At 42.2% G+C, this 16059-nt stretch overlaps 1 protein-coding gene across 1 annotated transcript in view; it reads left to right on the top strand.

Moving 5' to 3' along the window:
- Nucleotides 1–16059, top strand: part of SORCS1 (sortilin related VPS10 domain containing receptor 1) — a 495004-nt gene that overhangs the window by 177998 nt on the left and 300947 nt on the right. Inside the window, 1 exon segment of the mRNA XM_055300554.1 lies at nt 7055–7122. Within this exon segment, the coding sequence (XP_055156529.1) occupies nt 7055–7122 (68 nt within the window).

Here is a 16059-nt window from a genome sequence, read left to right as displayed (position 1 = left end):
GAACTGCATAGACTGTGGACCTTTTGTTATATGAGACAATATGTCCCTTATTACTTGAGTTATCTTGTTTCTTGTGTCTTTCTAGTGTCCTGTTTCTTGCTGCCAAAGACATTCTAACAGATAAGGTGGCTAAACTAAGACTCAAAGTCTGGTCTTCTTCTGATTTCAAAGCCTTTGTTTGTTTGCTTGTTTGTTTTGGCAGAGCATGCCACCATCCTATCATTAAGGCCTCCACAGTTAGAGCCAAATGTATTTCTCTATCCTGATACTCTGTGTGTCCTTACCCATATTTTAAGCCGTAGCTAAACTCAGAGACTTTGTCTCTTCTGACTGCTCTGTGAGCTTTCACACCTCTGCACTATGATCCTCATGTTCCCTTCTCTTAGGAAACCAGCTCTATAGCTTTTTGTCACCATCAGAATCACACATGTCTTCTGGGATTTGTCTCGATGGTCTTCTTTTGTAAGAATCTCTACCTGATTATACTTTTCTTTCATGCTCCCTAAGAGATTTAAACACTTTTCTCCGGCTTAAACCTTTGTCTTCCTTAGCGTAACCATCTGTGTACAGTGCTGCCTCTCTACTTGACTGTGAGCTTCCAGGGCCCAGTACCGAGTCTCATTCTCCCTTTGTGTCCTCACAGCACAGATTTTTTTTTAAACCCCTGCCTCTTAAGAAGGCTTAATAAATGTTTATTGAATTAAATGTGTAGAATTTTAGAGCTGCATGTTCTTTCTTCTGAAGAAAGCTCTCATTTTCTGGGAATTATAGGAGATTCTTATTATTAGATTCATGACCCCCCTAGGATTCAGGAGATCAGTGATATCATTAAAGTTCTATTTATTGTTTTATGCTCATAGATTTTATTAGATCAAAATCTTAAAGAATTCATGGCTATTCTAAAGAATGAGAACTTCTATTTAAGTTAGAAAGTTGAATAAATGCTTTCTGAGCCAAAGACACAATCTGGAGTGTGTATATTTTTAGGAAAACCACTGTTGTAAGTTTGCTTCTTTTCCCTAAAACTGGAGTGCAAAGAAAACAACTCAAAACAAGACAAAAAAATTGCTGGCTATTGAACACTCCTCTTACATTGTATCCAATTCTTCAGTCCCCTGAAAGATTGTTCCAGATCTCCTTAGACCTTATAATTTTTTGTGCCTTATCACTTCTATCCACATCTTTAAAAATATCTAACCAACTGGTCTCTTGCAAGCAACTATAGTAAGCAGAGAAGAGGCCATTTGAGATAGGGCAATGAGGAAACACCAGGGCATGCTGGAAGTTGGTGAGAAAAGATGGAGGTAGCCAAATTTAGCCCCTGAACCAACCTACTGGCATCATCGTTGGGGCTTTGCCATTGCTCATTCAAGCTAGACTGTGGCCCACCCCAGGTAGGTAGAATTTATGAATGTTAGTATGGATGAGTTCAGTATTACAATGACAAAAACACCTGCCCAGGCCAGCCCTGAATCAACAATAACTGAGAGAAATACAGAAAAATATGCCTTGTTTTATAGACAAGGGCCTGTGTCATCATCTGCATTGTTCAGGATTTGGAACTATAGACTTTCAGGAATAGAGGAGACTTTAGGATCTTATAGTCCAAACTGCTCAGTGTTGAAGAGCCCAAGGCCACACTTCTGTTTTCCTTGGGATTAGAATCTACTTCTACAATAGGACACAAAGAAAAAAAGGAGGCAAATCATTAATAATTTTAAAATGAAAGGACAGGTCTTGTTTTTCTAAGATTTCTCAGAGAAGATGAGATGAGGTGAAGGGCAGTGGCCAGGCCAAGGGTTCTGGTAGAACTCCGGTCTCCCTAAATGTCCACAAGTTCTGCCACAGTTACCCTAACCTAAATTCATCATTTAAGAAGAATAGTAAGATTATTAGACAAGTTTCTCCTTTAAGAAAGATCCTCAGTAGCCCTCTACCAAGTTGCTACTAAAGAATTAGGAGAGACTACTCATGGTGGGGGGCGGGGCGGGGAATATGTGTATCCTCTTCAGGGAGTGGGTGGGGGGTGGGATGGGAGATATATTGATGTCCATCAACCTTCCATCCCCCTTCCTCTGGGATACATTTTTTTAAGTTAGCAAAGGAAAAGTCAGTATACTATGTTCCTTCCTTACGAAAAGGAAAGGAGAATTCCTATCCTTCTACTTGGGAAATGTGGAATAAATGTTGGTCCAGTAATTAATACACATTTTCAAAAATATATTGTGTCAAATCAGGTTTTAGGGGTTCCTTAAATGTTCAGGATTTGGTTTCTAAATCATATATATATATATATATATATATATATATATATATATGAAGGTTTTATTTATTTATTCATGAGAGACACAGAGAGGCAGAGACACAGGCAGAGGGAGAAGCAGGGAGCCCGATGTGGGACAATCCAGGATCACACCCTGAGCCAAAGGCAGACGCTTAACCACTGAGCCACCCACATGCCCCTCTAAATTATATTTTTATGTTAATTAAGGAAAACATGCTGGCACCTTCAAAGCTGTCATATGTACAAATACTGGCCATAATGAAGATTGCCCACACGTAAACTTAGGTTGCTGTCATGTTAAGACCATCAAATGCACACTTGGAAATAAGGCTTGTCCTGATGTTTTGCTACAACAAAATATTTTTGACTGGCTTTTTCTGTTTCGCAAGAGAGCACTGTTAATAGCCACTTGTATACTGGTGTCTGTTTACATCCATGAATGCTTTTGTTTGGTAACCCAGTGCAGAGGGAAGTTGGAGTTAGATGAGGGGAAAGATGGATTGACATTTTCCTTGCCTAGGGTCCATTGTGATACTTGCTTCCCGCCCTCCAACTTTACTGAGGAGTAATTGACAAATATAATTGTATATATTTAAAGTAGACAATGTAGTGCTTTGAGATTATCTATCTATCCATCTATCTATCTAGATATCATGTAATGCTTGTAAAGATCGAGATAATTAACACATCCATCACCTTACATAGTTCTCTCTCTGTGTCTCTCTTGGGTTTTTTGTTTTTCTGTTTTTTTTTGGGGGGGGGTTATTTACTTTTTTGGTGAGAATGCTTAATATCTTTCAGTAACTTTCCAGTGGACATTATTGTATTATTATAGTCACCTTAATGTATATTAGAGCCTCAGAACTTCTTATAACTGAAAGTTTTTACTTCAGATCCTTTGATCTGCATCTCCCCATAATCCCCTCCCAGTCCCTAACAACCACCATTACATTCTGTCTCTGTGAAATCAGTTTTTATTTGTTTTATATTCCGCATATAAGTGATACAAAATAGTACATATTTTTTTTTCTATCTGGCTTATTTCACCTGGAAAAATGCCCTCCAGCTTCATCCATATTGACACAAATGGCAGGATTTTCTTTTTAGTGCCTAAATAACATCCCACTGTGCGCGCGCGCGCACACACACACACACACACACACACACACACATATATATACCACATTTTTCTAATGTGATGGCTTCTTAGCATCTATGTATAGAGGGGTGGGTGAGAGGCTGGAGTTGGTGGAAATATTCAGTAGGAGCTTTGGAAGACTCTGGGAAAAGGGGTAATAGTTTTGTGAATCCAGATAGTGTAAATTTAGCTCAGTCCTAGGGAGGAAGCCTGTGATCACTTCCCTGAAGAACCTCGTTCTTCCCTGCACAGACCCTGGCACTGTTTCTGGCACACTCTTGCCATCTAAAGAATGGATGATTTGAAAATAACAACTTGGTGGGTTAGCTTCACCATGTTCTTTACACATATGGACAAAGTGGCATTCCCCACAGTAGTTTTGTAAGCTGTGGATATGTCAGGAAAGAGCCACAGCAAAAGAAGAGGACACATGGCATGTGGTGACAGTGGCTCCCAGACTAGTTGAGGAATCTTCAGACAAGCCATGTGGAAAGTCTTAGAAATAATGGTGCTGAGGTCCTGGCACAGTGTAGGTAGAGGTTGTTAAGCCATTGATATTTGGATTACAGCAATTTAAAGAAAGTACCTAAGATCTAAAAGGGAATGTAAAAAAGCTATTACCGAGTGGTCATCAGTTACTGTTTGGAATCAGGGATATTTTGGTACTATGTAATGAAAATGAGGCATAGAAAGAAACAAGATGCTGATGAGTATTCCATTTTGTGTGTGTATGCATCAAAACAGCCTTGCTCTCATTGATTGGATTTATAATTAAATTCTGTGCAGTTGGGCTCATAGAATTAAATCTATACATGGAAATTATTTACTGAATGAATAAAAATAAATTGCTATTTATGTATTTTAACTACATATAACATTTCACTTGATGAAAAAGTTTCACTTATATTTTAAATTTGAAAAATGCACAAAAATAGTAGACAATGGGACCTGAATAGGGAGGCAATTGCATTCTCTCCTTTTTCTCATCTGATACTGGTAGTTTGGGTCATGGGCCTTTAACGGGTACTAATTCTATTATATAGTATTGCTAATTAACCAGGACAGAAAAGCCAAGAGACGACAACAAACCAGCTCTAATACGATGAGGCATCACTATCCCGGAGTGGGGGTAAATAATGCACATAGACAGTGAGGGGAAAAAAGAAGGTGAGAGAGATTGCAAGGAATCGATTGGAGACATAACTAAAGGTTAGCGGTCCTCCCTTCTTTCTTGCTCTCATTCTGAAAACAGAAGATGAGATTGATTCAAGCAGATATACTTTGGAATGCCAGAAAGGACACCTCTTCTGGTGCAGTATTGATAAACTGCCTGAGTGTATCAGTGGCATTTTCATTTTACTAGCCCCTGGAGAAGAGTCAGGGAGTGGATTTTTACCTCCCTGCCCACCTGCCTGAGAATTGCTTAAACAATGTGTGCGTGTGTGTGTGTGTGTGTGTGTGTGTGTGTGTGTGTACACGCGCACGCGACGGGCTCCAGACCATTACCTACTGGGTTAATGGGTTCCTTCTCCTGGGCTCTTCTGAATTCTCTCATCAGATGGATGGGAGATGCCGCCTATGCCCAGCTGAACTCCATTATTGAGTTTACTGCTGTATTGTATCAAGAGAGCTACTACCGAGAAATGCTTTCTGCCCACACCCCCATTTTCTTGGTGGGGGATTTATAGGTCTATTTGGCAAAATCATACCAAGGTAGAGTGGCAACGTCACTTTGTGTCTTCCAACAAACAGCCACCCCGCTGTCACTGATCAGCGATCCTGGGATGGCGGTGATTGAAATTTAGCACTTAGAGTGACTTAATTGGCACGCAGACCTGTTAAGCATATGCACCCACCACAGGTGCACCATCTGATGCACCTGTAGGGTGCCCAGTACCTCACACATGCTCACATTTTGCTAAAGAAGCAAGTTTTGAACAGGTCCTTGAGGAAGGCCTGCACGGTGTTTCAGGAGAGGGGTGGCCTTAGAACACAGGTCCTCAGATCTCTGCCTGTCTTTGGGTTACCTTAGTTCTTAATTCCTTTGAACTTGGGACAAACCTGAGGTTGTGCAGTTCCAGTTTGCTTGCTGTGAAAGAAGTGTTTGGAATCAGCTCATTGATGCTTGTGCCTTCAGTAAATCTAGCCCTGTGCTAGCAGAGTGGAACTTGGAAGGGCTCCGTACTCCTTGGCAGCTTGCTGCCTTGGAATTCAAGGTTACAATGTTCTGTGCTCACTGTGACTAGAACTGATCCCTTGGCCTTCAGGGAAAATCCTGGAAGTCGATGTCAACATTTTTCTGCTGAGTTGGAAACAGCAAGACTGGGCCAAATGTCCTCGGTTATGTGAGGCAGGAGAGAAATAGAAATCTCAACGGAAAACAGAGCAGACCTATTAAGTTTTTGTCCTTACATAAGAAGAGTGAGTGAGGGATGAGAACTCACTGGGTAGGAACATACTCCTCTGTGGAATCTTCCCAAGTGTCCTGGTGCTCATGCACTCCAGGGAACGGGGACCCTGGTCATCACTGCAATTGCTGGAGGAAGCAGCCTTTTCAAGCTGCCATGGTGGGCATGAGTGTCCGCGGGACTGAAGAGAGCTAGATCAGCTGTCTGTCAGCCTAGATTTTCTTTGATGAGCTTGTCCTGTCCTAACTGGATCATAGACTACCAGGCCTCATCTGTAGTTATGTTCTCCTCGGGCATCAGGCGAAATACTGGGTTCCCAGTAAATGTTCAAGGAGTGTTGAATTGAATGCTGAGAGAAGGAACTACATAGTTAGAGTTCCTCTGAGTGATCTTGAGAATAGCAATGGGGTCAAATCAGAAAAGGGTTTGCTGTGAAGCTAATGAAGCTGAAGTGTCAGTGTCCTGGGACCTGTCTTAAACATTTGAATTGGTGTGTTTATATTCTGTTCCTTACAGAGGGTTCCCCAAACTGTAAGCTTCAGGAACCCGTAAAACATAAATATGTTCCTATTGAAATGTTCTTGCTGGGCCCTCCTGGAAGCCTCTGGATTCCATCCAGTGGCCTTCCCAGAAATTGGAGAATCAAAAGAAACTGATAAAGCCTACAAAGGAGAAGAAAGGGAAGGGACTGACATGTAAGAACCCCATGCAAAGAGCATTTATTACCTATTTTAACTTCTTACAGCAAGCCTTTCTTGGGTGATAGCATTTACTGCCCCTGCCCTCTTAATAGGTGGGGAAATTGAGGTTCAGAGAAGGTAAGCAACCTGCCCAGTGTGTCACAGCTACTAGGGCTGGGACCTACGTCACTGACCTTCCTCTCTCCTGACCATCTGCTCAGGGGTTCCTTTACAGGGTGCATATTTGACAGCTCTGCTAGCCTTTGCCAAAAGCCTTAAGCCCTCCAGGGTTAGGAATGCCTGGATAGGCAGGTAACTCTTCCTGGAGGACAGAGGGAGAAAGTTGGGGAGAGGATCAGGCCTGAGCGTGCAGAGGAAGGCACTAGCAAACCCGTCTCCAGTCAGTGTAAGTGATGCCCTAACAATTAATTCAGTTACGTTAAGCACCCATTAAAGGAGTCCTAAGTCCTCCCTTGGGCCATTTCAGTTCTATGAGATTGTATAATTGTTTGAGACTAACCATGATTTCTTCTTTTGCCTTCAGGTGATTCTCATTTTGACAAAGCTCTATGACTATAACCTGGGGAGCATCACTGAGAGCTCGCTTTGGAGGTATGTAGATAAAGTGAGCTAACGATTCCTGTGTTACTTAAACATGACACCCATGACTGCTGGTTCACACTCCCTTTTTCCTGGAGGCAAAGATTTTTGGGTCTGTGTTGTCATCACCTCATCTGTTTGCTGTTCCCCTTAGTCATGGGTTGGGGTTTATCTCCAGGCAGGCCAGATCCTTACTTCTCTTATAGACTCCTTGTTTGGGCCACAGGTCTTTTTGCTAAACTGTTCAAGTTGTCTTTATGCATTTTGGTACCTGCAGTTCTCACTGATCTGTGAGCTTATTGGAGCAGAAGCAAAAGAATGAAGGTGTCTTTGCAGAAAGGATATCTACACCACCTCTGGGTTTGTGGTGCCCAAGCACCCTACCCCTGTAGCTTTTCCACGGCTTCCCTTCCTGGCCCTCAGCTCACTGGCACACAGGTGTACAAACACACTTGCATACATGCCCTTGTCTCTGGGATTCACACTGTATTACCTCACACATTTAGGCTGTGCAATAAATTCTTTTTCAGATGAATGCTATAGATCCTTTAGGATCAGGCTAACTCATTGAACACCAGCGCAAATGTGCAGTTGGGCTGAAACTAGGGACAGGAAGGTCCTCAGAAATCCAGGCAGCTATTCTCTCCTTTTGTTCTTGGGGACTATATGTTCCGTTGTTTCTGTTTCTGAACATCTGCTTTATTGGTCTCATCCTGATGGGATCTTTGCCAACCCTACATCATGTGTCCACACCCAAACCAACCTCAAGCACAGAAGGGGCTTGGTTGATGAGGCCAGGATCTTGTGACAATCCCTGAGCCAGGGAGAGGATGGAGATGACCCAACGGGTAATATTCAGTGATCACTGAGTTGGTATCCAGTCCAGAGTCTGATCGGTCAGTGCCCTGGTAATAGCAGTGGTTTAAATATGTTGAATATTGCTTCTGATCAATCACCCCACACTTGTGTGTGCAGACTAAGTGGGAGAGGTTATACTAATAACAGAGAAGCTGGGAGTAGTGTCTGGGCAGACACAAGCCAGCTGCTGTCCTCCTCATGAGATCAGGGGATCTTCCTCACCTGTCAGTTAATATGACCGGGAGTGATTAGCTGTGGGCCCTCAGGCTAATGTCTAGAGAGAAAGACCTCAGTCTGCCCTTTGTGTCAGAGGTATATCCCTGCTACAGAGAACAGTGACTCGTGGTAGGGGTGGGGGTGGAGGAGTAACTGCACTGGCTCTAGATAAGAGCAATTTGGTTGCAATTTGGTTGCAAAATAGTAGCAATTTGGTTGCAAGGCCATGTCCCCCTAGGGCCATGCACTTGTCACCCAGAGGAGGGTCATGGACTCCACACCCTAAAGGAATCTACCCTGCAAAAGGATTGTGTGTTAAATTTTGTTTTAACCTGATGGCGCTTTTCCATTAGGCTTCCCACTGTGTATAAGAAGCCCCAAATAAATTGTTAATGTGCTTTAGGAAAACCCCAGCAGAACAAAGAAAAGGATGGAACCCTGTTCTGTGCTTGTTGGGAGGTGTTTAAATTATTGAACTCCTCCCCCTACCAGAAGGTCAATTATGCAGTTTCTACCCCAAGGAAATGATGTAACTAAATTAAAGTGTGGGAAGTTTGGTAGGAGCCTCACAAAGTGTGATTCTTTAATGCATGAAGGGCTTGACACTTGCTCTGTTTAAACTCAGGACCCCTTCATCAGATTCTCTGTGACTCTGAGTAAGCTTATGCTTTTTTGATAGATTTCTTTAATGTATGTACATACATGAAAGTCAAAGCCAGCTTTTATTCCGCAGCGCATCTGCTGTGTAAAGTGTAGTCGGCATATTAGAAAATTAAAAGATAGGCAATTCTGTTTCAATGGGACAGAGGCTATTAGCAGCCGTACGTCTCAGCCTGAGCAGCGGGAAGGGCATGCCCCGGGGACCGAGGTGCAGCATGCCCTAGACTGCTCCTGTACCTCTCGTGGGGCACTGTGACGGTGCCCCAGCCTAGGGAGAATGTTCTTTTCTCATCTTAAGGGGGAGAGTTAATAAACTAAAAATAGCATCACACTCCAGTAATACCAGGACTTTCTTCTGAAGGAGCAACATCCCTCGGCTATTAAGTTGAGGAGAGTGTGGCAGGAATGATCTGAGGACCCTTCAGTCTTCAGATGGATTTCGATGGAGGATATATACACATAAATATGCATACACACACACACATGCATACATGTATGCACATATAATATACCTACATGTATTTAGTTCTTTGATATATCCACAATTGTGTTGTATATGTCCTATGTTACACGTGTCATTTGTGGCAAATAATTACTGTGGGTGCTTTCTATCATTAGAACTATCATTTTAATGCTTTGATAGAGGAACCCATGCCTTAATGAGAATATAATTTAGAAAAGAAAAGAGGGAAGGAGAAAGAGAAATATTCAGAATGCTTCATAAATGCTTTGACAGGGCTTGCATTTTAGGGTGGCTCATGATGCCATGTTTGGTCCTTAGGGGATCTCTTTGGGGGGTGTTAATACAGAAGAGGAAAGGGAGAGGTCTGGGTTAGCCCTGCTTCGAGAAAACTAGTGCCAAGGGTAGACTCATTTTCTCCTGTGTCAGCTCTTATTTTCTTCTCAGAAACCCTGCTAAAAATTGGGGACCAGCCAGGTTTCAGGTATTCTCATTACATCCCCAGCACAGAGCACTAGACTTAGCCCACAGAAGATGTTCGGTAAGCATCTGTTTTTGAACAGACCAGTGAATACTATAATGTCCTATTCTTTCTTACTCATTTCTTCAGCAAAGATGTATTGATGAACTCCTTTAGGTCTTAGATTGTTCTGGTCCAGGGAGGAGAACGTGGGGTGTACATAGATCAAGAGTGCAGTGTTCATTGTCTAGAGAGGGTGAAGACCTGTGGACAGTTCAGGTGAGAGATAAGTGTACTTGTATGTAACATGCCTTCTATAATTGTTTGGGAGCGGGAGCTTTGCAGCCACCTGGAGCTGCTAGATCCCAGAAGAAGATAAATCTTACATAAACAGACAAACTGTCATACAGCCGTAAGTGTAATAAAGATGCGAGATAAGTGTTGCTTCTTTACTTTGCTCATGTGTATATTTTCTCTCCTCAACTAGACTTTAAATCCTTAAAGGTTTAAATTTAAAACCTTAAACCTTTCTGGTTTAATGATAACGGTGATGATTCTGCTGATAATGATGATGATGACAACATTAATAAAAACTAACTTTTATTGAGCGGTCACTATGTGGCAGGCACACAGTTAAGTGCCGCACGTATAGTAATGCATCTTCTTGCTTCATTTTTATGGTGTGCTCAAGGTCATACAATTAGTAAATAATAGTCCGCACACTTACGGGGCTGTTAGTTAATAAACTTCAGCCATTTCACCACTTACCTATCTTCTGGAGTCCCATCTGCCTTCCAGTGACTCTTTTTGGACCTGAGCAAATAAGCAAACAAAAAATTTTACGACATTTTTTAAAAGATTTTCATTTATTTATTCAGAGAGACACAGAAAGAGGGGCGGAGAGATAGGCAGAGGGAGAAGCAGGCTGCATGCGGGGAGCCTGATGAGAGACTCTTGATCCCTGGACTCTGGAATCATGACCTGAGCTGAAGGCAGATGCTCAACCACTGAACCACCCAGGCGTCCCTAAGCAAACAAAACTTTAATCATAAGTATACAAAATAAATAGAGTTTTCAAAGCACTGTGACATTCTGAGCAGCTTCTTACTATCCCAGAAAAATACTGGGTAACAGAGAAATGGCTTCTTGTCCAACAAATAGATGCAAACACTTTTTAAATGAGTCCTTATTCTTTCCAAGTTTTTCCCACTGAACTGTGAGAAGAGGTCAAGTGGCAAATGCCTCAGAGTGTCGGGATAGGAACCAGGCCAAGAGGCAGCTGACCTTGCAGTGATGTCCTAGGGCTTTACACCTTGCTGGATCAACAAGCCTTGGATGACAGGGTGAGATGCTGCTGCACTAAATTAATGAGATTTTGCTCCCAGTTGTTCTTGTCATTGATTATACCTTTAATCTTGGAGCAAGTTGTTGATTTTGTTTTGTTTTGTGTGGTTGTTCACTCAGGAACTCAAACTGAGAGGAAAGGGGAATGGTCTGACACAGAACAGTTAACTACAGCTCTGAGAATCTTCTCCACTTTACGGTGGATTAAGCTTTGAGGGTTGGGATTGCTGGTGGTTTTACCATATTGGAGCAAGATAAGCTTAAAGGTTGGGATAAATAAAATGTCAAAATCTAGATACAGTATCTCTGAGAAGATATATATTCATTTTTTTCCCCCTCTAGTTCTGGGGTAATCAGCACTTTGCTGAGGGAGACTTAGCTGGTGAGAAAGCCCTAGGCAATTCTGGAAGGAACAGAAAGGATAGTCTCAAAGGGACAGGCAGCCTGAAGTGCCTCGTCCTCGGAGAGCTTGGCTGATACGGCTTTCTTCTCTTCAGATCCAGCATACCATTTCAGATTGAGGTGAAACACAAGCAAGTGTCTGAGCACATCTCCAAATTACGAGCTTTTCAAACAGTAGTACCTGCTTTTTGGGGACAAGGAGCATGTGTAAGGTAGTGAGAATGGTTAGGCTTTCTGTTTGATTCCACTCTGGGACCCAGCCTTGTCTCCTTGTCACAGGAGCAGCTTTATTTCTTCTTGGGTGGGACACATAGCAATTATCAAGAGAGGCTTTCCCGTGGAGTCTCTGTGGAGAGAAGGTTCTTAGTGTGGGTGCCTAGAGGCAGTGTCTGTGTGGGGTTGGCAGCAAACAGTGCTCCCTGGAGAGCCTCCTGGGGTTCAGGCTGATAGAAGCTGACCTGAAGTCTGTGACCGTGCCAGCCCTGTGGTGGATACACCTTGGCTGGTCCCCTCTTGCCTTCCCCCTCCTCATCCAGGGGAACAGCAAAGAGCAGCTTGGGACAGGTTGTTAGTCCCTGCTTTGAAAGGTGCATTGCTACAAAATTTAGCATTCAGTCACCTACAAAACTAAGGATATAAACAGTCTAGTTAACCTCACGTCATCCACATGGGAGATACTGTTTTGAATAATGTGGTGCATGATCTTGTGAAATGCCATCACACTCGATCAAGGAGTAAGAACAGCCAGTGCCAAGTGGGAAAAGCCCAGATTCAACTTTGGAAACCTGGTTATGTCCATAAAGGACCATGAATGCTTGTTGGCCTCCTCAATTCTGACAAAATCTTCTGGAATACCCACATGGAGGCCGTTTCTGCAAGGATCAGGCTACATTCTGCCTATAGACTCTAGACCTCCCTGAGATCTCTGTGAGGGTCGGGCCTCGGGCTGGACCTCTGCACTCTTCATTTGTCTCAATGGTTGGTTCTCTACTGAGTCCTTCATTTCTCTTTTTAGCAAGTAATGGATTGGATACACTGAAAAGCAATCATTGCCCCGATATTCTCGTAACTTTCTCATTATGAGCCCAGGAAACAAGAAATTTTTACTAGAGAAAGCAGAGCAACTAACATTCCAATATCAAAGCTAGTTATAGACACAGGAAGTACTTAGAATGTTAATTCTCATTTTAGTCCAGTGTTTGAGTACGGAACTCTATTCTGGACACAAATAAGTTCAGAAGATGCACAGTTTAATTATCATATGTAGCAACCTATAGTCTCACTCAGGCAACACAACTCATATTTCAGATCTCAGCCTAAATACCACCTTATTTCTAATAAGCTATTTATATCCATCTTATTTAAAAGAAGGCCCTTGTTTTTGTCTACCACACATCTTTGTGTATTTCTTTCAGTACATGTAGTGCCCTGTAATGATTTTATTACTTGTCTATTATCTAATGCCCATTGCCAGAATATAAGCTCCCTGAGGGCAGAGACTTTATCTTTTCCACATTCTGTTTTATCTCAAGTGCTCAGGAAAGTGCCTGGCAAACTGCCATTTAAGAGAGATTCGTCAAGTTAACTGAATGTATAAATAAGTACAAACCTGGAATCCTGCTAAATAGTGTGAATCCAGATATGAATGAGATCTGATTGTCACCCGTAAGCAACTCACAGTCTGGTGGACGAGACAGATAAATAAATGAGAGATTAATGTGTCAAGGACCATAAGAGAGGCACCGCATACTCTGGGCTGCGGAAGGGAAAACTTCAGAAAGGGTACCTGATCTGACTCTCGATGAATAAGTAGTAATCGGGCTAGTAAAAGAGGCTAATTATTTATTTTTTGAGTGTGTACCATATCCCAGGCATCTTTACATGCTGGTGACAAGGCATCTTAAGTAGACTACACAAGATCACAGTATAGTCTGTGTATGGATGGAGTTATTTGGAGATGATATTGGAAAAATAGAAATGGGTCATTTCAAATTCATCTGTGCTAGGTATTCTAACATTTATCCCAGAGGAAGTAATGTATCATTGAAAGTTTAAAGCAAGGGAAAGACTCGATGAAATGTGACTTTTAGGAAAAAAAAATATCATAGTATCATATTAAGGATTCAGTTGGAAAGAGCAAGACTGGTGACCAATGAGGCTAGTAGTCAGTAAAGTAAGACACGGAAAGGACCTGTCTTTTGGCAGAAGGCACGAAGAAATAAGAGTATGGGATGTCGTTGGGGCAGTGATTCTAAGAAATCTTATAAAATGAAAATGAACAGGACCAGTTGGATGAGTGAGAAGGTGAAAGGAAGAGACATTTCTACAATGACTTTCCAGCTGTTGTCTTGGATAGATAGTAGATGATGAGGTCACGTACTGCATACACCTGTTCTATTGATGTCTACTGAGCACCTATAACTGGTGAATGAGAAAAGGTTATGGAAACAACTCTTCCAAGGAAGAAGCCGTGAAGAGAAATAAAGGAAGAAACATAATTTTCCATAAAGGAGGTCATAGACTAAAGAAATATCTTCCTTTCTTAGAGAGAGGGCACCCCTGGCTATGTTTTATGGGAGAATAAATCAGTGGAAAGATGTTGAAAACGTAAAAAAAAAAAAAAAATCTCAGAATGAATCAAATTGGTAGAAGGTTGAGTGGCAGAAAAGATATGTGTTGGGAGCTTATAAGGGGGATTATCTAGCCATGGTAGATCAGGATGGACTGAGGGGTGAGCACAGGGGGAGCATTTCTTTTACTAAGCAAGGAGGCCAGAGTGGGACACACATAGATCAGTTTTCCTGGGAGACCAGGTTTTTTTTTTAATTTTTTTTAATTTTTATTTATTTATGATAGTCACAGAGAGAGAGAGAGGCAGAGACACAGGCAGAGGGAGAAGCAGGCTCCATGCACCGGGAGCCCGATGTGGGATTCGATCCTGGGTCTCCAGGATTGCGCCCTGGGCCAAAGGCAGGCGCCAAACTGCTGCGCCACCCAGGGATCCCTGGGAGACCAGGTTAACTCCTGGTTCCTGACATTTGGGTTTATGGTGAGTGAGAAACAGACTTGAGAAGAGGACCGAGAATTTGGAAGAGGTGCCAAGGAGGCATGAGGCAGGATGGCTCAGGGGCCTGCAGATGCAATGCTGGGCATGCTTAGATCCCCACTGTGCTTTCTCTGCAGTGAGCCCTGTGTAATACTCAAGAAGGCAGTTGGTTATGTAGTTCCTGAGAGATGCTGAAGAAAGACAACAGGGTGAGGGAGCTGAGGAGGTTACAGAGGTAGATGAAGCTGGGGGCTGGGAGGAGGACAAAGAGTGGAACAGCAGGACCCCCAATCCAAGAGTGTTAAAAGCTTACAGAACACTTAAGAAATAATATCCAGAGGAGTGTGACTTTTTATGTTATTAAACTTAGTACATATCTAGCCCCCAGGGGACTTTGTGAAAAGGAAGTAGTCAGAGCAGGAGGAGTTTATCAGAAAAGCCTTTTATTAAAGGTATTGTTGAGAAATCCACTCAGCGCTGTAGGAGAAGGAGCTGCTATTTTTCTGCGTGTGTTTGGAACAGCTGGATCTGCTTGTCAGGTCCCCCATATTCCTAGGTATTTGTGAGTGGCAACTTACCTCCACATCTTTGAGCAACACTAAGCAGCCTCCTCTGATCTGGGTATGGTAGATATTTCTCCAGGCAGCTCTTACTGCTAAGACCTAAGGCTTGTGTACTAACCACATCTGGTGGACACTGTCATAACTTTGTTGAGAGAGAGAAAAAGGGAGACAGAGACAGACACCAGTTAAGATGTCATATTGAAATGATGTTGAGTTTCTTTTGTTCACTTTTTTCTTCCTTCCCATAATTTGCTCCGGAACCCATACCAATGATTTGTTCCTTTTATATTTAAAAGTCTAGCTTTGGGACTTTAATTTTCTGGATTCTAAATTGATGTTGTATTTGGCTTCTCCCATCTCTTTGGATAACCATATTCCTTGAGTTTGATCACTTCATTTACTAGGATTCTCAATAAAGGATGATCATTATATGGTCTAACCATGGTGATCTACAAGTATGTATGTTCTTCCAGACAATGAGTGCTCTTGGAAGCCTGGTCCATAAACAGGTCAGCGCTTGGGCTTGGACGTTGAAATGCCTAGGCATGAATCCAGGCTCTGTCCACTTACTAGCTCTGAGGGGGTGGGGAGGTCTCTTAATCTCTCTGCTCCACTTCCTCCTCAGAAAAAAAGGAGTTGTAATAGTATTTATCTTATAGGATTATGGTGACAATTATGTTAAATGTGTATCACCTACTAAACACTCAGCAAATAATGCAAAATAAGCAAAAACATTGGATTTTATATATCTATGGTTGTCTTTGCTTGAAATACTTTTTTCTATATTCAATTTATCTAATATATAATAATGATAGCCCTTTAAACTGGCTATTTACCATGTGCCAAGAACTTCTGTAAGAGTGCTTTATACATATCGACTAAGTTAATTCTTCCAATAATGCTATAAGTTGGTATTATTATACCCATTTTATAGATGAGA

This window comes from Nyctereutes procyonoides, unplaced genomic scaffold (assembly GCF_905146905.1).
Source record: "Nyctereutes procyonoides isolate TBG_1078 unplaced genomic scaffold, NYPRO_anot_genome, whole genome shotgun sequence".
Lineage (NCBI taxonomy): Eukaryota > Metazoa > Chordata > Mammalia > Carnivora > Canidae > Nyctereutes > Nyctereutes procyonoides.
This window is presented reverse-complemented; position numbering and strand designations above follow the sequence as displayed.